This window comes from Poromitra crassiceps, assembly GCF_964638095.1.
Source record: "Poromitra crassiceps genome assembly, chromosome: 15".
In the NCBI taxonomy this organism is placed as follows: Eukaryota; Metazoa; Chordata; class Actinopteri; order Beryciformes; family Melamphaidae; genus Poromitra; species Poromitra crassiceps.
In genome coordinates, this window is record NC_139634.1 from 37086969 (window position 1) to 37109969 (window position 23001).

General features: G+C 44.1%; 1 protein-coding gene across 3 annotated transcripts in view; it reads right to left on the bottom strand.

Moving 5' to 3' along the window:
• The window catches only part of sec24b (SEC24 homolog B, COPII coat complex component), a 46567-nt gene that overhangs the window by 15834 nt on the left and 7732 nt on the right, over nt 1–23001 (bottom strand). For 2 of the 3 annotated variants that reach the window (XM_083651305.1, XM_083651303.1), the window contains 11 exons: nt 20464–20547; nt 19225–19391; nt 17571–17755; nt 13527–13629; nt 11788–11856; nt 10639–10765; nt 7645–7754; nt 5788–5900; nt 4796–4914; nt 4433–4488; nt 3739–3945 (listed from right to left, as the gene is read on the bottom strand). In XM_083651305.1, coding sequence (XP_083507431.1) covers nt 3739–3945; nt 4433–4488; nt 4796–4914; nt 5788–5900; nt 7645–7754; nt 10639–10765; nt 11788–11856; nt 13527–13629; nt 17571–17755; nt 19225–19391; nt 20464–20547 — 1340 coding nt within the window. The remainder of the gene's footprint in view (nt 1–3738; nt 3946–4432; nt 4489–4795; nt 4915–5787; nt 5901–7644; nt 7755–10638; nt 10766–11787; nt 11857–13526; nt 13630–17570; nt 17756–19224; nt 19392–20463; nt 20548–23001) is intronic. The other variant, XM_083651304.1, reaches the window with a different exon arrangement.

Consider the following 23001-nt stretch of genomic DNA (forward strand, 5'->3'; position numbering starts at 1 on the left):
GGAATTTCAAAAATACGCAAAATAAGTTTTGTGCGGGACAGTCCACACACGCTCTGTGATGTGGTTTGGTGAAGATCGGGCAAAATTTGAAGGAGAAATAGCGAAAAAACGCTTTTGGACAAAATTCAAAATGGCGGAAAATCTAGTTAGACGGAAATGGGCGGGGCCTATATCAGCAGATGCGGAATGACCCAAGGAATCCAGGGAAAAAAGAATTTTGAATGTAGCCCTTACGGTTCAAAAGTTATGGACCAAAACGTAAGGACGGCTGTTATAGCGCCACCTTCTGGTCAAATAGTGGAATTTTCCCGCACAGAGTAAAAGGTGACTCTGTAAACCTACCTACAAAGTTTGGTAATAGCAGGTCATACGGTGTCTGAGCTAGAGCTAATTTAATGCCAACGATTTCGAAACCCCATTCAAGTGAATGGGGAAAAAAATTGTACGTTAACGCCAATATCGCGAAAACCGGCGAACGAAACCCTTAGCAATCCAAATGCACACGATTCCTCAATGAGCCGCACGTTTTGATGTCTCCCATGTCTGTGTAGTGTGAAAACTGTAGGAGAAATGGTGAAGCAAACTTTTGGATAGAAGAAAAATAAAAAGAAGAATAAGTATGAGAGATTCTAAGATTGTGCTTGCCTATCTGCAAGCACAATAATAAAACACAGTACTGAAAAGGCCAAGAAAACAATAAAGAATAAATCCTTATGTCATTCTCTTTTTTTTTTTTTTTTTTAAATGTTTTTTTTCCCCGATTTTTTATCCCATTTTTATCCCCCGTTTAGTGCTCATTTGAATTACTCAATCCTGGTTGCTACTCCATCCTCTGCCGATCTGGGGAGAGCCGAGACTGATTCCATGCATCCTCCGAGACATGGGCAGTCAAGTCAGCCGCTTCTTTTCACCTGCCCGAGGAAGCTTCACCGGTAGGACATAGCACGTGGGAGGTTCACGCTATTCCAACCAGTTCCCCTCCCTCTGAACAGGCGCCCTTAACGATCAGAGGAGGAACCATATAAGCAACCAGGATGTTGCATGTTTTTGTGAAGGGGGTTCCTATATGAAGGAGACCCCCGGGAGGCACGGGGAGAACATGCAAACTCCACACAGAAAGGCCATTTTGCCGACCCCCACCCGGGTGGTGGGCACTCGAGGACATGCGGACGGGCACGCATTCCTTCAGTGTTCACATCGGCCCAGGTGGGAATCGAACCCACGACCTTCGAGCTGTGAGGCGATAGTGCTTACCACTGCACCACCGTACCTCCCTTCCTTATGTCATTCTCATGATGCATCTGTCATATGCTATGCTGTCACTAATTCCATTGCCCAGTTCAAGACTACATTAGCAAGATTTATTTACTTGCTCAACATTTTATAAAAAGTAAAAAAGAAAAGAAAAAGATTAAAGTTTTTGCCTTATTTCAGTGTATTAACCTACAGACAAAAGACAATTTCTTCCAGTTTTAAAGAGATTTTCCATAAAGTATCAAGACATTATTATTGTCCACTTCCAATACATTTCTCTCTCTAACACTAACTCTGATGTTCTTACAGCAACTGATGTTCAATGAATTCAAAGTATTAAAAGTATGGCAGGAATGAGTCTGGAAGACCTGGATGGATGGTAGCACTTCTGATTCCTATGTGTAAAAGTAATTTTTGGGCATTTTTGTATGAGGATTTAGGTTAAATGCTTGAAATAAGGTGGTTCTCAAAAGTTTATGAAATGGCAACTTTTGTGTTCAGCAAGATCATCTGCAAAAATGAGGACTAGGGATGCACCGATCCACATTTTTTCCACTTCCGATCCGATTCCTGAATTTGGATACTGGATATTGAATATACAGTATAGGCAAAGATTTGGCCAATTAAAGATTTTTCTTAAAATATACCTTGCAAAAAGCAGACAAAATTAAGAAAATATACAAGGCAAAGAAGGATACTATTATACATGGGCGCTGGAATTGAAAAAAGAAAAAAGAAAAAAAAAGAAAAGAATCCAGATTCCGATCCGATCCGTGAATTAGTGCCAATATCGGCACCCGATACCGATATTGGATCGGCCCCATCCCTAATGAGGACCACTTTTATGATTTTCGAAGCGTAAAATGCATTTTTGTTTTACACTAGAAACGAGGAAGTGCAGGGACTTATGGTTAAGCCTACAAAAATATGTCATCCCAGCGGTACTCTATATCAGGGGCACTCAATTAAAATTCATAGAGGTCCAGTTAGAGAAAATGTCCTCAAGCGAAGGTCCGGAACATTGTAACGTACAGTAGCTTGCGTTATGATTCAGTGCCATTGAACTTAGGCTACTTCAATTGCAGTAGCCTAATGGTACAATGTCTGTATGTAGTCAACGACTGACTGTTAAATCAAAATAAACATCAACAATGTTTATTTTGATTTCATATTTAACTGGATTAATTATAAATAACTAGCCTACACTAATAATAAATACATGTTATTTTCTCATTTCAAGTAAAATAATGGCTGCATTTAAAAATAAGATACAACAGAGTGCTTTGGGAAAATGCGCATCTTAAAAGTGTTTTAATTTGAGAAAGAAAATCTTCTTTTCTTCCCTTAACTCCACCTTTTCTCTTGAGAGAAGTGAGCTCCCTATCTATCTATCTATCTCTCTATCTATCTCTCTATCTATCTATCTCTCTATCTATCTATCTATCTATCTATCTATCTATCTGTCTCAGTGTCTGTCTCTATCTATCTATCTATCTATCTGCCTGTCTGTCTGTCTGTCTGTCTGTCTGTCTGTCTGTCTGTCTGTCTGTCTGTCTGTCGATCGTTCGCAATACAAACGTCACATGCCGTTGGGCAGTGTGAGTGTGCCCTCAGTCTGGATTTGAGTGTGTTTGCTCGTGTGGCGCTTTCACAGACAGGTTAGGATCGCATCGCACTTCACATGAGACATACTGCCTGGTTTTGAACTGCCCGTGAGAACAATGAATGAACATCTAAGAGTCTGCCTGCTCCGGATTAAAACGAAATCTTTGTTTTTGCGGTCTACTCGTTTCTTTTGAGCACGCCATGTGAATTGACTTATATCTCTCTCATATCTCCGTGTCACTGACAATCTCTCGCATGCGCGTGATTTCTAACCCCACATAGGATAAGCCAATCCAGGCGCCACAGGGCGTGGTTATTGCTTATCCTATGTGGGGTTAGAAATCACGCCTCGCATGCAGCACTGGAACCGACTGGAACGGAACAGGCAGAATCGAATCGGATATTTGATTGGCTGAGTAGCAACACGTGTGATGATTTACAGCGCATGCATTGGTCTATGCGCTTCCTGGCAGATTAAACCAGTACCGTAAAGGGTAGAAAAGCACGTGCCGGTTAAAAAAGAAAAGCTTGGTGAAATGTAACAATTCTCAATAGTGATTTATAGGTTATAGGGCTGGGTCCGGATAGGACGGCGTCTGGGTCCGGATGCGGACCGGAGTCCGGACTTTGGGGATCGCTGCTCTATATAAACAAAAGAAGAAGAACTTGGGTATTTATTTAGCAAGAGCAGGGATAGCCACCGTGGCTGAACAGACGACGAGAAGAGCGCCACCTACAGAAACTCAAACTTTATCTACAGAAAACCTAAGCTCCACCCACGCACACTGTTTGAATGACAGGTGATCTCGGGGGAAGTGCAGTGCAGAAACATCAGAGTGCTCGCGGAGCACCACCGACGGAGACACGACGCTCTCGTACCTTGGTGCTGGAGCGCTGGTTGGGGTCTTCCCTGGACTGCAGCAGGCCGGCGCCCAGCGTGGGCAGCTGGGTCTGGAACACGGAGACGCGCCCGCCGGTGGGAGACATCAGCTTGAAGGCGGCCTGCAGTGCCGGGCCCAGAGCGCTGTGCGTCTCCCTGCTGTGGCTGAACATGGTCGGCAGAGAGGTCAGCAGGTCCTTCACCAGCTGGAGGACGAGGGGGGGGGGGGGGTGTGTGTGTGAGAAGGATAGTGGACATGAAGGAAGGAGTCAAACAGAAAGAGAAAAGGAGAATAAGCAGAGGCATCAGACAGCAAAAGACAATTTGAAGACATACATCAAAAGTTTCAAAACACAACAAACTATTCTCACATTTACAGCCACACCGACGGCATAGAACAGTGGTTCTCAAACTTTTTCAAGTTAAGGACCGCGAAAAACAGACCACATTTGATAAGATTTTGTCCCAGGGTCCCCCATCTGATAGGATTTGTTACATGATTGCAGGAAGTGTATGAAACCCATGACCAAAATAGTCATACATTCTGTCATTGTATTTACTTATGGATGGAATTACAGTGAAAATAAACGATTCCCCTTTCTGCTGGGGACCCCCTGGGACCCCCTCAAGGACCCCTGGGCATCCCCAGACACCACTTTGAGAACCACTGGCATAGAAGAAGAAAAACGGTACCTCTTTGCTTTCCTGCAGGTTCACCATGAGGTTCTCATGAGATGGGATGAAAATGTCTGGGGAAAGAAAAAAACACATCTGGATCATCATGGAACAAAACACCTTTTTCCCCCTACTGTACTATTCTGTGAATAAATCACTGGTTTTGCATGTGAACTGCCTCTTTCTCACGGTATTTCTTCATCTGTTTCACTACCTTCACATCTGGCTTTCTCCTGATGAGCTTTGAGTCTAGAGAGTAAACTTTTCTCTACGCTGCAGTGCTGCCACCTACTGTTGCTTGATCAAAACAAACAAAAGTAGCATTTCATTCCCTGACCCTGACTAAACTCTAAATGTGAGTGCAGTAAACGGGGACCGTACCGTCGATGTCAGACACCACCAGCATCTGTGGCTGGGACAGGCCCTCCTGGAGGTTGTAGAAGTGGATGGTGTTGTCGAAGGTGACGAAGCCCACTCTGGTGCGCGTATCCCCGGGTATCCTGAGGCAGAAAACACCCCCCCTCTGGTGAATCTGAGTGTGTGTTAGTATGTATGCGTTTCTTCTACCCGTGTGTGTGTGTGTGTGTGTGTACACGGGCTACTTTCCTGGTGAACCTCCCCCCTGAATCATAACAACACTGACATAAGCGTGGTGGTGTTGAGCGTTGACACTGTCCAGATGACGGAGCTGTGAGTCAAACTGGTTCAGTGTGGTTAGAAGGGAAAAAAGGCCATGAGAAATCTTGTGGAGAAACTGCTTTGACAGTGGATCACAAGCTGTGGTTTATTTTTCAACTTTTATTGGCCTAGATTTGGGGGGGGGGGTATTAATAAATACTAGAACCAAGTTTAAGAGGGGTGAAAAACAAGTTTCTACATCTTGTTGTCAAACTTTCCACCACATTGCGTTATGTTTCCATTTAGATTCTATTATCTAATTTAGCGTTGCCTGCAACTAAAGATGATTTTAGACTATAATTAATCTATAAAATGTCAAAGATAATGAAAAAACACCCCTCACAAGTTACCAGAGCCTTAAAGTAATTCTTAAAATCGCTGACTTCGTCTGACTAGCAGCCAAAAAAACAAACAAATATTAATTTTATAACAATATGAAACAGAGAAAAGCAATACAATGTTTGCATTTGTGAAGCTGTAACCCACAAATGTTTGGTATATTATTTACCTAAACATAAATGGGGAAAAAAAGATATATATAATTGATAAATTGTGCTTTTCTTTGTTAGTTTATTTAATTTGAAATGAAATACAACTACTTTAGTTTGTGTCATCAATGAGCCAAGCTCGTCAATCACTGGACTAGCCAACCACCAACCCACCAGGCCCATGTGTTGTGAGATCACAGCACTCACTTGTCCAGGTTGTCCAGCAGTGAGTCACAGAAGTACTTCAGGTAGCCCGCCTCCACGGCGTTATGAGACACGTCGAGCACAAACAGGTAGGCCGCCGGCTGAGGGGGCCGCAGCTGAACACACAAGACACAGAGGGGGACTGCTTATGAGACAAGACGACTTGGAAATATCACAGCCACAGTGCGTACAGTATGACAACACTGAGGATCCGTTCACATGTCTGATTATAGGAGTCCACGCATATTTCTAGTTTATTACAACCACACATTTTTATTTTCTCTTTTTTGTTTAAACAGCGGATCATCACTAAATGACATAAGGCTGAGATTTGTTGTTGCACGGTCCTCTGTCTTGAAACTTGAAACAATGTTTCACTTCTTGCCACACCCAAATCAGTGCTGCCAAAGCAGGTGTTTTGCATCAGCTGTCAGACGCAAAAAAAATAGCTGGGGGTGCAGCCAGATGTGCAACATGCTTGAAAGTTTCAAGCAACAGAGAGCAGTGCAGCAACTATTTCCTGCGTGATGTAATTTTAGTGCTGATTCGCTCTTTAAACTGAGTTACACATTCATACCCCAATTATGTGACAAGCCTGCCCTCTGATGGACAAACAAAATAAATGAATGAATGAATGAATTCCAGAACCAATGTCTTATAGTGGTGGATTCCTTTGCAGTATAGACGGTTTTAACTTGACAACAAAAACATTCTAAATTGAACCCCCGGTCACTTCCTGTTGCAGTGTTTTGCTATGGACATAAAAGAAAAAAAAACATTCAAGTGCAGGACTGACCATTCTGTGAAAACCGTCTATACAGCTGAGCGGCGAAAACAAAAGTAACGATGTCGAGTGAATATTTCTGCAGTTTGCCGAATGCTGACAAAAAGGAAGTGCTGTGGGGTTGCGCTCTGGTGAAAACCATCTATAGAGTAGTACCACAGGGATGACGTATTTTTGTAGGCGGAAGGCGGAAGTTCGGGAGATGTTGGAGCTTCAGGGGAAAAGTGAATGGGGATTTCACTTAAAAATGCATAAAATAAGGTCTGTGGTTAACACATGTTTATGGGAGTGCTAATTTGTGTTCAGCAGGATCATCTTCACAAACGTGAATCACTTTTATAACTTTTGAAGCGTGTTCAGAAAATCATGTTAAAGAAATGCATTTACGTTTCGCATAAAAGTGATTCACGTTTGTGAAGAGTATCCTGGCTGCACACACATTTTATGCATTTAAGTGAAATCCCCATTCTAAAAGCCCATTCACTTTCCCCCTGAAGATCCAACATGCTACTTCCGGACTCTTTCCTGCGCTGCTCTATTTGATTGACTCCAGACTAGAGCCCAAATCTATTTTCTCTTGGCACCTCCCAAAGTCAGAGCTACAGAACAGCACCCCCATATGGTAATGATTGGGATCAGTACTCGGCAGGGGAGAAAACTATTTTGTCTGCAAGCCACAGTGACTGGTTGTCACAAAATATACCTGCCTCTCTCACTATTTCACAGCAAATTAGATTTAATCCAAACATTGACTAGCCAACAGCGCCAGCTGCTGGTAGAATAGGCACATATTCGAGCATATTGGTGCCGGTTTCCTGTCCTCCTCAGTCTTGGCTGTGGGGGCGGGGGGGGGGTGTTAGAATGTTTATTTTGTTGAGTTGAAACCGTCTATAAATACCCTGATCGATCTTCCTGCACCTCATCATCACTCTCCTCCTCCTCTTTCTTCCTGTCCTGCTCTCGCTCAATTTGCCCTCCGACTGAAGGACGGTCACACCGCTCACTATGCCACACTGACGCCTAAATCATGCAGGTCATTCAGGCACAGTTCTGAGAAGAGAGGAGAGGCAGCTCACCATGTAGTCTTGGGAGGCGATGAACTCCACGGTGGAGTTCTGCACCTCCGGTCTCTTGTGCGGCTCGCCGTAAGACCTGGTGACCGGATTGTACATGAACTCGTCTGGAACTGGAGGAGAGCGGGAAAAAAAAAAGAGTGAGTATGATGTCTGCAGAATAGAGCACCACGGGAAGGACGTATTTGTGCACTGTAGGCCAATCCGGAAGTTAGCGTGATTTTTGAAGCGTAAATGTGATTTTTAAAAATCACGATTTTCAGAAAATGCTTCAGAAATAATACAGGTGGTTTTCATTTGTGAAGAATATCTTGCTGAACACAAAGATCGCAGTTTCATAAACTTTTGTTAACCACAGACCTTATTTCAGGCATCTAACCAACATCTCCATACAAAAAAAAAACATTGAGTTGCAGACGAGGGAAGCAGGAAGTGCTGACTTCCGGGTTTTAGGAACTCATTCCTGTGGTACTCTATTAAAGGAACACTCCGCCCATTTTCAACCAGCTTTGTATTAGGGATGTCAACGGTTAACCGTTAATCGATTAACCGTCGCTAACGTCGTTGTTCGGTTATTGCTGTCGGTCTATCAGTTAATATAAAAAAAAAAAAAAAAAAAAAAAAAAAAATTTTTTTTTTTTTTTTTTGTCTATTTACTCAATGAGCTCATGCCCAAACAAGGCGTGTCTATTTAGATGCTGAAATGTTAATGCTTTTTGTGTTAGAAATTCTAACACAAAAAGAATTTGTGTTGAAATGTTGATGCTTTTTGTTAATGCTTGTTAATGCTTTTTGTGTTAGAAATTCTAACACAAAAAGCATTAACATTTCAGCATCTAAATAGACACGCCTTGTTTGGGCATGAGTTCATTGAGTAAATAGACAAAAAAAAAAAAAAAAAAAAAAAAACATTTTTTTTTTTTTTTTTTTTTAATATTAAAAAATTATGAATTAACCGATAGGTTAATCGATTATTAGCGTCGGTTAATCGAAAGTGAAATTAACCGAAAATTGACATCCCTACTTTGTATCATTAGAACATCAGTAGTATATCAGAAAACTGTAAAGGGTTTTGAAGTCTGTCATTTAATTTGACAGTTATTGAGTGTTAAAGTGTGGACCACTGACATCACTGGTCCACACTAACTCAAATTAATAACTCATTAACTCAAATCAACTCTCAATAACTGTCAAACTATTCATCATTCATCTAGTTTGACAGTTATTGAGAGTTGATTTGAGTTAATGAGTTATTAATTTGAGTTAGTGTGGACCAGTGATGTCAGTGGTCCACACTTTAACACTCAATAACTGTCAAATTAAATGACAGACTTCAAAACAGTTTACAGTTTTCTGATATACTACTGATGTTCTAATGATACAAAGCTGGTTGAAAATGGGCGGAGTGTTCCTTTAAGTGGAAAAAAGGACCGAACAGGAACAGGAACAGAAACAGAAGAGGACAGGGCAGGACAGGGGTGACTCACCGACGTAATCGATTACATAAATATGTCGATTCATATAACGTGTGTCGGTGCATCGCAATGAATGAATGAGATGGCTGTGCCGGTCAAAGCATGGCTTCCCCTGAAGAACAAGGTGCAGCTAAAAATCCTTGCCCCGTGATCATCTAAAGTGTGGGAGTATTTTAGACAGAGACCCAACAATGTGCTGCTCTGTGAGCTCTGCAAATTGGAAAGAGAGAAGGAGAGTGAGAGAGAGATTGTGTGTATGTGCTTTACTGTCTTATTGAGGTTTAAGAATGCACTAGTTTTAGTTATTCCTGTTAGAATTTTTTTTAAAGGTCCCAATTCGTGCAGCTGTAACCTCTTAAAAACGTGTGTCTCTGGTCCATAAAACATGATTCTGGATTAATCTGTCGAAAATATAGCAACCCCGTTTGTTGTGACGGAGTTCTCACTTCCTCATCTCGTCGCTTCCCAAGAATGGCCTGTTTCTATAATATATTCAGAACTAACAGTTCCCATTGGCCGCTGAGGGAGAGCCCGCCCCAGGCTCCCAGCAGCCAATCAGATTAGCGTCTGTGGACCAGCACGCTAGGTTGCGAGTTATCGTTAACTTAACGGTACTACGCTAAAGAGGACATCTCAAAATGCCTAGACTTACCGAATGCACCTCTGCAGTTGCTGGATCACGTACAGTTGGCGTCGCTCCAGCTAGAAGTGTTAATTTTGTGGCTATAGACAAAATGGTGCAGGTAGCTTGTGTGAGAGAGACCCGCGCAGTATGCAGGAGGAAGCTAGTGACGTCCCAATTCCCCTCTGGGCAAACAAAGCGTTTGGGGGTGTGGCTTGGAGGAGACTGCAGGGGGACGCTGGATAGGGACAAATCCAACTGTGGCAGTTCTGAGCGTGTGACCACTCATTACAGGGAGGGCTGACAGCAGTATATATGCATTTACAAGTAAAAACAGCTTTTGCACGGAATGGGACCTTTAAGTGTTACTCAAATTGCACTAATTTGACTGTATCATGATTTTATGTTGGACTGCTAAACTCAAGGTTGCACAATGTTTTGGCATTCCTCCTGAAAGTGACTGGAATTTTACGGTTTCACTTTCAATGATGTTTTTGTTGGATTGCTAAATTGCACTATATTCCTTTTGCATGAATTTAACAAGCTCTGGCCTAAATTTTACTTGGGAGCGATTTTATGTTGGACTGCTTTTTAAGAGAAGACAATTGAATAAAATATGGAAATAGTAAAGAGACAAGTTTTTGACATTTATTATGGGTTAAATTATTCGAGTACGGTAATACAAAAAAAATAATCTTCAGAATAGTCAGGAAAAAAGAGAAAAGAAAATCGTTATCTTAATCGTGGAAAAAGAATAAAGAAAAATAGTACCACAAACGTCTCAAAACGAGGCCAATTCATATGGTTTGTGATTTGTCAGGCCTGTTCATCGATTAGGGCCTCAACCCAACCACATTTTCTTATTTGACCCAAGACTAGGTGTGCGACTCGGGACCGTACCGTCGTTGACCCGGTAACAGAGGTTGCACTTCCACCTGCGCTGGTCCAGGAAGGAGACAAACGGGTTGATGTAGGTGCGACAGGAGCGGCAGCGCACGATGGTGTTGGACGTGATCACCGGTAACTGCTACAGGAGGAGGGGACAAACACGGCTCAGTGGACAAACAAAGATGGAGTATTGGAAAATTACTAAATGTGTCTTGTGAGCTTAGCATTTCTTTTCAAGTTGATCATTCATCGCCCCCCCCCCCCCCCCCCCCCCACACACACATCCATGACCTTTGTAAAACATTCCTCAGCAGACAACTGAAGGCTTTGTTTCTGTAAAAATGTGGTCCAACGGATCTTTGCAGCTGGAGCCTTTGTTTGACCTACTTCCCTCTCTCATACTTCTGTTAACTGTATTGTCTCAAGGGTTTCTCTAGTTGGTGCTTGTACCAGCTTGCTCGTTCTTCACACCCTCTGCAAGGGATCAGCAGAGGGTGGTCCACAGAGGATATGGAGGATCATCATATATAATATATATATACAGTATATTCTCTATCCTAGCGTATACAGATGGCCCCCTCTCACCACGAGAGGGGCGCCATCTTACAATGGAGTCATACGCCAAAGTAGTTGGCGCATGACAGGACATAAGCTAGGTTCCAAACTGTTCCCTAGCAACACAATTCCGTGAATACAGTCTAAAAGATATCACTATAAGTCGACAAAAACTGATATCGCTTTAACCCTAGTATGTTTATGTAAACAGACAACCTAATATAAATTGTAAAGTAATTCAACAACAGGACAGCATTTGAGGCAACTCATCCTTCTGGCAAAATCTAGGGTGAGAGAGCATTTATATAAAAACCATGATTAAAAACACAACTTCAACAAAAAAGGGTTGGAAGAAAAGTTTTTAGGTTTCTACATATGACCATCACAGATTTTTCACTGAATTATCTGCACAAACTGTAAATGTTTCTAGCCACAGACTAAATGTTACTAGCATCTAGCAGGCTGGTGGCAGTCTCCTGTCCTCCTCAGTCTTGGCCGTGGAGAACATGGCGTCGTCGGTGCGTCACTGTTCTCCATCAGAGCCTTCCATCTTACAATCACATCAACTAACACTTCTATAAATACCCCTCATCCATCTTCCTGCACCTCATCATCACTCTCCTCCTCTTCCTGCCTGTCCTGCTGTCGCGCCAGTGGCTCATCACAGGGAACTGCCTACGACACATTCAGTTTGGTAAAGATCAGACACACATTGGCATGTACACTGTATTTAAAGATCAACTCAATACACCAGTATGTGTGCGTTTCTCCTCCAGGTTATTGTCTCAAAGGGATAGTTCAGATTCCACACAAGGTATTACGCCGCAGATCAGTGTTTGGGTCTACAGCCGTGTCACATATTTGTAAATGTTGTAATGTACACCTATTTCTTATTTGTAATGTTGTAAATTGTACATTTTGTAAATTGTTTTATACTGTGTCTGTAACAGAATGGGGCTGCTCCCTATCTTGACCAGAACCCCCCTTGAAAAAGAGATTTTTAATCTCAATTGGGCTATTCCTGGTTAACTCATTGAATGCCATGGACGTCCTTCGACGTCCAATTAAATAGTGACGTAGAATGCCACGGACGTCCTTCGACGTCCAATGCGTTTTTTGACGGTGGGACGTCGATCAAAGCCTTCCGCAGCTCCTGTACAACTATAGTAGCTATTGGAGGTGTATAACCTATTTTACGGACTCATTAGGTGGCGACAGTGCTTGCTCGGTGCAGTCCAGATTAGAGACAGGTCCGAGAAACAGCCTAAAAGCCGTGGATCAAAGACAAACCGATACATGCTCCCAGAGCCATTTGCTCTGTCGCGGGAGCTGACATTGGCTCCGAACAGGAGTCAATCCGCGCTCACAACTGAGCCCCTCTGTCCCTGTCTGTCTGTCTGTCTGTCTGTATAGTTTCCCCACCCGATTACAGCAGCCAGGAAAGCAGCCCCTGACGCCAAACCATTCAGCAATCCGGGTTGGCTCTTCCCTGCTGTGGCGCTGAGAGCCGACAGCAGCACACAAACGCACTCCGAAAATATAATGGGTGCGTGAGGCTGTGTGCAGTGTGGGGAGGAGTTTACGGGGGGAGGGGGGGAGGGGGGTGGTGCCGGGTGGTGCACGCAGGGCATCACACAACAACTACGTCACTACATCAGAAAATATTATCTTCAGACTCAGTGAATGTGCTTGAAATGCTGCATTTCACAAAAGGCGGATTATCTCAGCTAATAATTTGAAAAGCCTGAAAACGCTGAAAACAACCTATCTTCTCCGGCTCATAACTAAAGAACGGAAAATGGTATCAATAAACTTTTTTTTGCTGATGATACAATAGAGCCAGCTCGTTCTTGTGCGTGTTCGGTGTTTACATAGTAATATCACACAATATTCTGTGGGCCTCGAGAAATCACTGAAAACGCTCTGAAAACTCTGGCACTGGGAGCATCCGTTCTCCAAAAGTGGCTGGCACTGAATGAGTTAAATAAAGGTCAAATAAAAATAAGAAAAGTGCTGTTGTGCAGTGAAATACAGACGTTGTACGGTTGAGAAGATGAAGGCCAAAGGAAAGAGCTGTTTGACAGCAAGGTAAAGTGCTGAAAATAATGTTAATATAGCGTACACTTAAACTGACATTGATTTGATTAGGTGAGCCTTCTTTTAGGTGGCTAAAATACATATTTAAGTATCCTATGTCAAATTCTGAACTACCCCTTTAAAACATAATAGTGTTTCTATATCTTTGCTTGCAAAATATCTGCTTAGACTGAGAATAAATCCTTAATGATCGCTCACTGTCAACCATTTTGGACTTTTGAGAGGGAAGTTGGGAAGTCAGCAAGTACCTGCAGGTCTCTGAAGGGGTGCAGGAGGAGGCCCAGCGGGAGCCTGGCCTTGTTCAGCAGAGCCTGGGTCTGAGGGATGCTGCTCAGAGTGCACCGGAACGTGCTGGAGAGGGAGGGAGGGAGAGAGAGTGTTAAATAACACAGAGCCTGGGTCTGAGGGATGCTGCTCAGAGTGCACCGGAACGTGCTGGAGAGGGAGGGAGAGAGAGAGTTAAATAAGACAGAGCCTGGGTCTGAGGGATGCTGCTCAGAGTGCACCGGAACGTGCTGGAGAGGAAGGGAGGGAGAGAGAGAGTGTGTTAAATAACACAGAGCCTGGGTCTGAGGGATGCTGCTCAGAGAGCACCGGAACGTGCTGGAGAGGGAGGGAGGGGGTGAGAGAGAGTGTTAAATAACACAGAGCCTGGGTCTGAGGGATGCTGCTCAGAGTGCACCGGAACGTGCTGGAGAGGGAGGGAGGGAGGGAGGGGGCCAGAGTGTTAAATAACACAGAGCCTGGGTCTGAGGGATGCTGCTCAGAGTGCACCGGAACGTGCTGGAGAGGGAGGGAGAGAGAGTGTTAAATAAGACAGAGCCTGGGTCTGAGGGATGCTGCTCAGAGTGCACCGGAACGTGCTGGAGAGGAAGGGAGGGAGAGAGAGAGTGTGTTAAATAACACAGAGCCTGGGTCTGAGGGATGCTGCTCAGAGTGCACCGGAACGTGCTGGAGAGGGAGGGAGGGGGCGAGAGTGTTAAATAACACAGAGCCTGGGTCTGAGGGATGCTGCTCAGAGTGCACCAGAACGTGCTGGAGAGGGAGGGAGGGAGGGGGCCAGAGTGTTAAATAACACAGAGCCTGGGTCTGAGGGATGCTGCTCAGAGTGCACCAGAACGTGCTGGAGAGGGAGGGAGGGAGGGGGCCAGAGTGTTAAATAACACAGAGCCTGGGTCTGAGGGATGCTGCTCAGAGTAGGGGTCGACCGATTATCGGTTTGGCCGATTATTATGGCCGATATTCAGCATTTTGCCGATTATCTGTATCGGCATTTTCATTGGCTGTTTGCCGATATAATAAATTAATTAAAAAATGCGCTATTGGCTCAGAATGCAGCTCTAACCAGCCTGTGTGTTTCTCTGTGTTGCTGCTCTGTGTTGCTGCTGTGCAAATGTCCTGCCCACAGCGCTATCTGATTGGTGAGTATTAGCCTATCAGAGGGCTTCTCAGATGAAATCCGAGCTGCCTTGTGCCTTCATTCAACAGCGTGCCGTGTGGGTCTGTGCAGCGCAGCGGACTGACTGACAGTCCGCAGTCCGCAGCAGGCTGCCAAGCTTGCAATAAAGTGAATAAACATCATAGTTATCTAGGCTGACATTGCATAAACACCACAATCGTCTGATCTATCATTCTTATTAGTAGATGATTCGTATGAAGCGCTCCCTGGCTGCATGGCATGCAGTGCAAATTAAGCGTGGAGATATGGTAGGTTTGATAGAAGCGTGAGTTGAAATCCGCCGAATGCACTTTCTTGCAGTGATAAGTGACCATCTGTCCCGCTTTGTGCAGGACTGCGCCGCATTTTCAACACTTTTCACGCGTCCCGCAAATTGAGACGATGTCCCGCATTTGCGCGAGGCAGAGAGAGAGGGAGAGATAGATAAAGAGAGGGAGAGAGAGAGAGACGAGAGAGCACACGGCACACGGCTTGCACAAAGTGGCCTGCTCGTTAACGTCACTTAACCATCTGCAGCTGTGTGAGAGAGAGAGATGAGACTGGGATCACGGCTCTGCTCGTGACACTACTGTCTGCAGCCATGAGTAGGCATGCAAATATAGGCTACTTAACCATAAAATAGGATACCAACAGCATAAAGCTCTGCAATGCTGTTTTAGCAGAATTGAAGACAGCCTCAAATATTTCTCAACAGCATCCTGTCTTTGAGATGTCATTTGCAGATATTTAGTCTCTACACTGCTACAAAGGACATTTATAAATTCCATAAGCTGCTCTAATTAATGTTTTGTTCAAATGAACCTGTAATGTAGCCTAGGCTACTACAGTTACAGTATGGTTCTACTTCAGTATAAGATATAGTAGGCTACATTGTTCTACTAGAAAAGTCTGACTAACTTTATATGGTTGGAAACATGTTGTCTTTCATATCTGAACAGAAGCCATGAATCCCATCCCATATCAGCAACCTGTCCTGTTTTATTGGAGCCTACACACTGTAGTCAGATGTGTTGCTTTCTTACTGTATTTACCGGTTTGATTTGTGGCTGTGTGAACACAAACGAACCAAGGCACAAATGCAACAATTGTATAAATTAAGCCCCTGAATCCAACCAAAGCCAAACGACCTAGAGGTGTGAATACACCCTTGTCTCCACAGTTGATGTTCCCAAGTCTCCACTAGAGTGAGCATACACATGGAAATGGGAACAGGTTATAGGTTGTGACACACACACACACACAGATCAACACTTTAATGTGAATATTTTCAATTAATATTGCAGTTGGATAAACTGAGGAAAATGCATTTCCACAACGAGTTGTGTTATTTAAAATTTTGACACCAAGATTTTTATTTTTACTGCAAATGTATATCGGTTCCAAATATCGGCTATCGGTCATTTTGATTACCCGATAATCGATATCGTATCGGCCCTGAAAAACTGATATCGGTCGATCCCTAGCTCAGAGTGCACCGGAACGTGCTGGAGAGGGAGGGAGAGAGAGTGTTAAATAAGACAGAGCCTGGGTCTGAGGGATGCTGCTCAGAGAGCACCGGAACGTGCTGGAGAGGGAGGGAGGGGGCGAGAGAGAGTGTTAAATAACACAGAGCCTGGGTCTGAGGGATGCTGCTCAGAGTGCACCAGAACGTGCTGGAGAGGGAGGGAGGGAGGGGGCCAGAGTGTTAAATAACACAGAGCCTGGGTCTGAGGGATGCTGCTCAGAGTGCACCGGAACGTGCTGGAGAGGGAGGGAGGGGGCGAGAGTGTTAAATAACACAGAGCCTGGGTCTGAGGGATGCTGCTCAGGGTGCACCGGAACGTGCTGGAGAGGGAGGGAGGGAGAGTGTTAAATAACACACCCTGATTAGGTGTATGACACAGAGTGTCGCCTTTCTCGTAGATATGATAATATTAATTGTTCATACGGTCTTTCATACTTCTTTCCTATTTTGGCTGTCATAGCTCAGGAAGTGATGTCACAGGCACGTATAAAATGTGCCTGGCAGCAGCGTTCTCTCTCTTAATGTATGTCCAGACAGAAGAGGGAATGGACAGCGGCTTGTGCGCCAACCCTTTTCATTTCTATGTATGTATGTTTTGTGAGTTTCATCTTTAAGTTGTGTTAAGCGTCTATATGAAAGGGACAGTGTATCGAAACCGGATGATATCCACTCGACCTGCCTGAGCTGTCCGAGGGAGGCCAATGCAACACCTGGGCCAGAGCACGTCAGCTAGCCAGGTGAGCTAACCCCCTTTGTTTCTTTCTATTGACAGCCTTGTTCTTTGAATGTTACGGGGTCATTGGTGCCATTTGCTACCCCTAAACCAGAGTTTGATAGAGCCAGACACCAAACCGTAACACAGAGAGTAAGGGATTGTAGTTGTCTACTATTGTCTATTTTACTTACTTCATATTGCATATATTGCATTTTTGGTGTATTTGTATATTGTATACAATTTCTATAAAAAAAAACATCCCAGTATGTTCGGCTGTTATTCTTCACACCCTCATAATGCTGCAATTCATGTTTTTCTTTCTTACTTTATTCATGCAATCCTCTACTTCATATGTTCTCGGCATGTTGGAATTGTCAGGTGTGCTATGGTTCATATCACTTATTTATAATCCTATCATTTTTCATGCAGTATTCTTTACTCTTGCTGCTGCAGCAACCCAACTTCCCAATGGGGATCATTATTTGATCCACTTGGCAGGTTAATCATTTGGAGGTGAAATACAGTAGTTGAAGAAAATGGCGATTGCTGGTGAAAGTTAATTTATAGTCCTATACAGTACCTCAGCACCGAAATGACCCAAAGCGTCTACTTACTCTGGGCTGCAGTTGGCCTTCTTGAGGTCTGAGCTGAGGTTGGGTTCGGGGGCCACCAGGGCCCGGGGAGGCAGCAGGTTCCTCTCCTGCAGCAGGTTGACCGGCCTCAGGGCCTCCATCTCCAGCTCGGGCACGCCGCTCAGCCCCCCCAGGGCCGCAGACAGCTGGGACAGGTTGGGGAACGGCTGCAGAGAGAAAACAGTTTGATTTCTCATGACCACAAAACACTATTGAGGATGAACACATGCATGAGATATATTGAGAATTGAGTCTCAGCAATTGTTGAGCTTTGACGCTTGCATCGGACACAGTAGAACACAGCAGAGCAGCTGCTAGCAACAATTTCAAAAGAGGCTAGAAGAGATCTTGGGGGTAGTCAAATCTCCCCTCTGCAATATAAAGAAGTGGCCTTGTAAATGTTTCTTTCAAATTAACGTTTTCACGATGATAAAGTCCTCAAAAAATATCCTGCACTAAAACTCAAGCACCAGTGCTACATGAAATCCTAGAGGAAGCACTGAGTGAAAGAGACAGCTTCTGAAACATAAAGTGTTGCATGCATTTACATTCCAAAAGTCATAAAAGTCATTCATATTTGTGAAGATTATCCTGCAGAACCCAAATTCATGTTCCCATAAACCTTTGCTAAGCACAGACCTTATTTTATGAATTGTGAAATCCCCATTCTAAAACCCCCTTCACTTTTCCTCTTACGAACCCGGAAGTAATACTTCCCGGACTCATTCCTGCGGTGTGCTCTATCCACCTTATTTTTGAATCCCCCACTGTAAAATGATTATGGGTGCGAGGTCCAGTCTAGAACGTGACTGATTGTTGCACCTGGTCATTTACGTTACTTGTTGGCAGAGGGTCTGTGGCGCTCGTACTCAGCGCATTTCCTCATCAAACTCCGACGCTGAAAAAAAAAGTTGCTTGTCACAAATAAATAACACTCGTTTGACGACTTATTCGAGGGAATGTAAGAATATTATCTATCACATCCGCTAACCTCTTGCTCTTTGAACAACTCGGGATATTGATCGGCAAGATGTTTGGCCAAGCTGGACGTGATTTGCTCCCTTTCTGTCTGCAGCTTTGAAAGTTTGAAACATCTACATTTACAGACGGGCTACAGTATGTCGTGTCCGCGTCAGCGACGTAACGGGGGGGGGGAGGGGGCCCGGGACTGGGAGGATTACACCGGAAGATGCACCCATATTTCAGGTAAGGCATCATGGCAGCTAGAAATAAGGTGGATACAGCCACAACAAAAAGAGGCTATGTGTAGAGATCATATTATTCCACAAGACGATAACCCGAACGAATGACATCCCTTTCGCTCCTGACTAGTGACCTTGGGACAACACAGAGGAAACAGTGAGGAAGGGAACAGCATTAAGCCAATTTGAAGATTTTTAGATGGATCCAGTGTGCAAATGCCATCATCCCCCTCTCCACCAAAGAAAAGGTGGTGAGACAACCAAACGTGTTCTGCTTGCAAATGAAGATAATCAAGAAGAGAATGAAGCACATTATGCTGCTCAGGAATGAATCACATTATGCTGCTCAGGAATGAATCACATTATGCTGCTCAGGAATGAATCACATTATGCTGCTCAGGAATGGCTTCATAGGAGCGGAGGAGGGGCCTCACCTGAGAGTACTGCTGGTAGCCGGACTGGCCGTACGGTCCCTGGGAGGGGGCGGAGTCGGCGGGGGCGACCGGGCCCTGCTGATAGGCCGGCTGCATACTGGGGTAACCATAGCTACTGTAGGGCGGGGCCTGGCTGGTCATGTCGGTGGAGGAGGGAGGCATGGAGTCTGGGTGAGAAGACAAGAGAGCAGCCGTTTTGTCATCTGATATTCAATATGGAAAACACGAGTGGGCTCAATAGGATTAGGAGGAGAGTGCAAAAAGAAGAGACATTTTGGGCCTGCGCTCATCTCTTCAGACTCCTGATCTCATTTATTCCTCCTTGTTCTTCTAATATGCTTTCATCTTGAAGTAGAATATAGGTCTGAATGCCTAAAAGGAAAAGAAATCCATCCTGGGGTACTCTTACCCCGTCAGATCTCATCAACCTGTGATGTTCAGTGCGTTTGTCTTTGTAATGCGTTGTCATTTTTCTTTTTTGGGTGTACTTACCTTCCCTAAACCTGCTTCGTCTACTTCTACTTTGTAGTCATTTCCTACATTTCCCAACTATGCCTTCAAACAATCTTCAGAGAGAAGGGGCTGGAACTTGTTACATTCAATCAATTGTGTGTGTGTGTGTGTGTGTGTGTGTGTGTGTGTGTGCGTGTGTGTGTGTGCGTGTGTGTGTGTGTGTGTGTGTGGGGGGGGGGGGGGGGTGGCATGTAAATATAGCTAGCTAACTAGTTTGAAGATTGCAGCATGTTTATGATGACAGCCAATGACCCCTATAGTAATCTATCATTCGGTCACTCTTGATGTTTTAGATTAGCTGATTTATGTATTTTTATTTTATTTTTGGACATATCTGGAACTGACTTCACATCCATCTACATTTGGTCAGTTATCCACAAGAATAAGAACAAATACACCAAACAACAAAATGAGCCCAGAAATGCTAGATCACAATAGTTTCTTAACTAGTGTTATCTAGAGTTATCGGGTCACAGGAAATTATCAGAGTGGTGTTTCTCATTGCACTCTTTTCTATTGGTTGCTTGCAATGCTGCCAATCTATGCATGGCAGCATCCTCTGCTGTGGCACTCATTGTAAGTCGCTAGTCTGGATAAAAGCGTCAGCTAAATTAATAACATGTCAAATCTCATGATCATATTACAATGTACCCTGATGTGCAATTTTGTAACATGATGACATGTGTGTACAGTATGATAGTGTTAATATGGACAGTATGCTTGTACCTGGATAGCTGCCCCCTTCTAGAGAGTCATAGCTGTTGGGCACTGGAGAGGCACTGCCTGTAGTGGAGGAGGAGGTGTCACCACCTGTGTGAGAGAGAGAGAGAGAGACAGAAAGAGTGAACAAAGCAACAAAGTGAAAGAAAACAAAAGAAAGGGCGGAGTTAAGAACAAAAGACAGCGAAGGAGAAAAGGGGGACACATACAAGAAGACAAGAAAATATCAAAGCCAATGAAGAGCAGCTCTCAGTGGTTTGGACTCCCTCAGTGCTCAGAGAGAGAGAGAGAGGGAGAGAGAGAGAGAGAGGGAGAGAGAGAGGGAGAGAGAGGGAGAGAGAGACATGATGAAAGGATGCACTTAGTGGTGAGCCAGCTCATGTGAGGCAGCAGCAGGGAGCCTGGCCCTTTGGCTAATGCTGCTGTGAGGATAGAAATGGATAGATGAAGCGATGGATGGGTAAAGAGACACAGTCATCCTCTCTCTCGCTCTCTTTCTTACATTAGCTCTTTCTAAAGGCAAATGTGTCTGGTGTTCACCAGACACGGCATTCCATGGTAAATATGGTACAGTAGCAGCAGCGCGGCGGTCGTGGAGAGAGCACAGAATCGGCTGTCCGTTTGTGTGAATAGAAATACTTCCCTAGTAACCAACTAACATAGTAACCTATGACATCACTGTGGAGGAGGGTATATAAACCTCCCATTTTTCAGTGTTCTGCTTGACTCTGAGGAAGACAGACTTGTCTGTCGAAACGTCAGTCAGCCCCTTCTATTAAAACGTGCAGACGGAAAAGAGTGCTCCGGTGTCTTTACTTCGGGTAGTCTGTGTGAAGTGCCCAGGTAAAATATTATTTTATGCATATTGTCCTCCACTGTTGAGCACCAGAACCCTTTTTATTCCAAACCTGGCTGAAGCGCGCTGGACTCTATTAATGTACTGTAACATAGTAACCATTAGCCAATCGGCCTCACACCGTATAGTATAAACATACATTTGCCTTCATTCTCCTGCTCTCCATCTTTAGCATTCATCATTCGTTCATTTCCTTCCACATATTTTCTCTCTCTTTCTCCCTATTAAACTCTGACCCACTCTAAAGCTCTAGTAAGACTTTGTGGATCCAACATTCTCACTAATCCCACAGTGGTTTACCTGCTTTTGAGATCTGCACAAATGTGTTTGCTTCTCTCTCCCACCCTCTCCCTCACTCTCTCTACACGTCCTCCCACGGCTCCAGAAACGAGTAGAAACAGAACTGCGACGCGTCCGTGGTGTCCGCAGCTGTCCCGTGTCCGTCTCAACTCGGGAGGATACCTACCTAGGGCTTTAAACTCATCTCTTAGCTCAGCATCTGAGGGCATTTAAAGAAAGAGTCCATCCTGTAGATCTTCTTCCACTGTGAGATGAGATCTCATCAATCAAGATGCGATCGTAAATGCATTCCATTCTTTCGATAACCCCCAGAGAAGGTGTGTGAACTCTCAATAAAAGTTGGGGGGGCGAACTACTGTAGCTAGCCAACTAGCTAGGTGCCCGAGAAACCAAAGGTCTGTCCTCTTCTACGATGGCTTTCTCCCTGTGTGACTATTGAACATCTCTTGGTGCAAAATGGCTGCTCCAGACACCAAAACCTGATGTTAACCACTGACGTTTAGATCACTGAAACATTTTCTGATATCAAAACTCCATTGTGGCGGCAGGAAAGATCTGGATCTCATCAACGATTGGCCAGATATCCACCAAGAAGGACTTCACCAAACAACTACCGGTAAGCGGTCCCAGCAATGCAAGGCATATTTGTACAATGTTCATGTGTTTTAGAGGAGAGTTAATTTCTTTAATGTCCAGTAATGAACAAGGTTCCCAGTGACATTATGAGTGCAGAACACTTGAATGAGTTGATTAATCTATCTCTGTGCCAAAGGGAGGGATCAACCAGGGAGAACCAAGACAGTGCAGGACTCTGGCACAGAGCTCACTGGACAAGACAGGATCCAATTATCTTTGGAGAAATCCTGCCGACAGACTGGATTATCTGCTCTGGAAGAGGAGGAGGACACCAGGGCAACTCATAAGCCTGTCCTCCTCCTCCACCTACTCAACTTCTCCTCCATTCTTCTGTCACCTTATAGAATTCTCAAGAGAATATCATCGTGATGTAATAAGATATAATAATTGTTTTGTTTGTCCGCTTCCCTCATGTTTCTTTTTTTTCTTTTCACTAACATTTATTTTTAATTTTGTCTTTGCAAGGCAATGGTGATATGAATATAGCCCGTCAATTGCCGTTTGTATGCATATGACTCCTTGTACTATTTATGGTACCACCGTTACGATCTTCATTTGACAAAAGTGAATAAAAATTTGATCACAAAAAAAATAAGAGTAAAAAAAAAAAGCCCAATGTTCACTCATCCAATGTGCAATAATCAAATGAATCAATCAATGCGTTTTGTTTGGAACTAGACATTCCCACCTGGGAGCTGCCTAGTATAACCACAGTCTTCCGCTGCTGGCAGCACTGGAGCAGACTGAGGGCT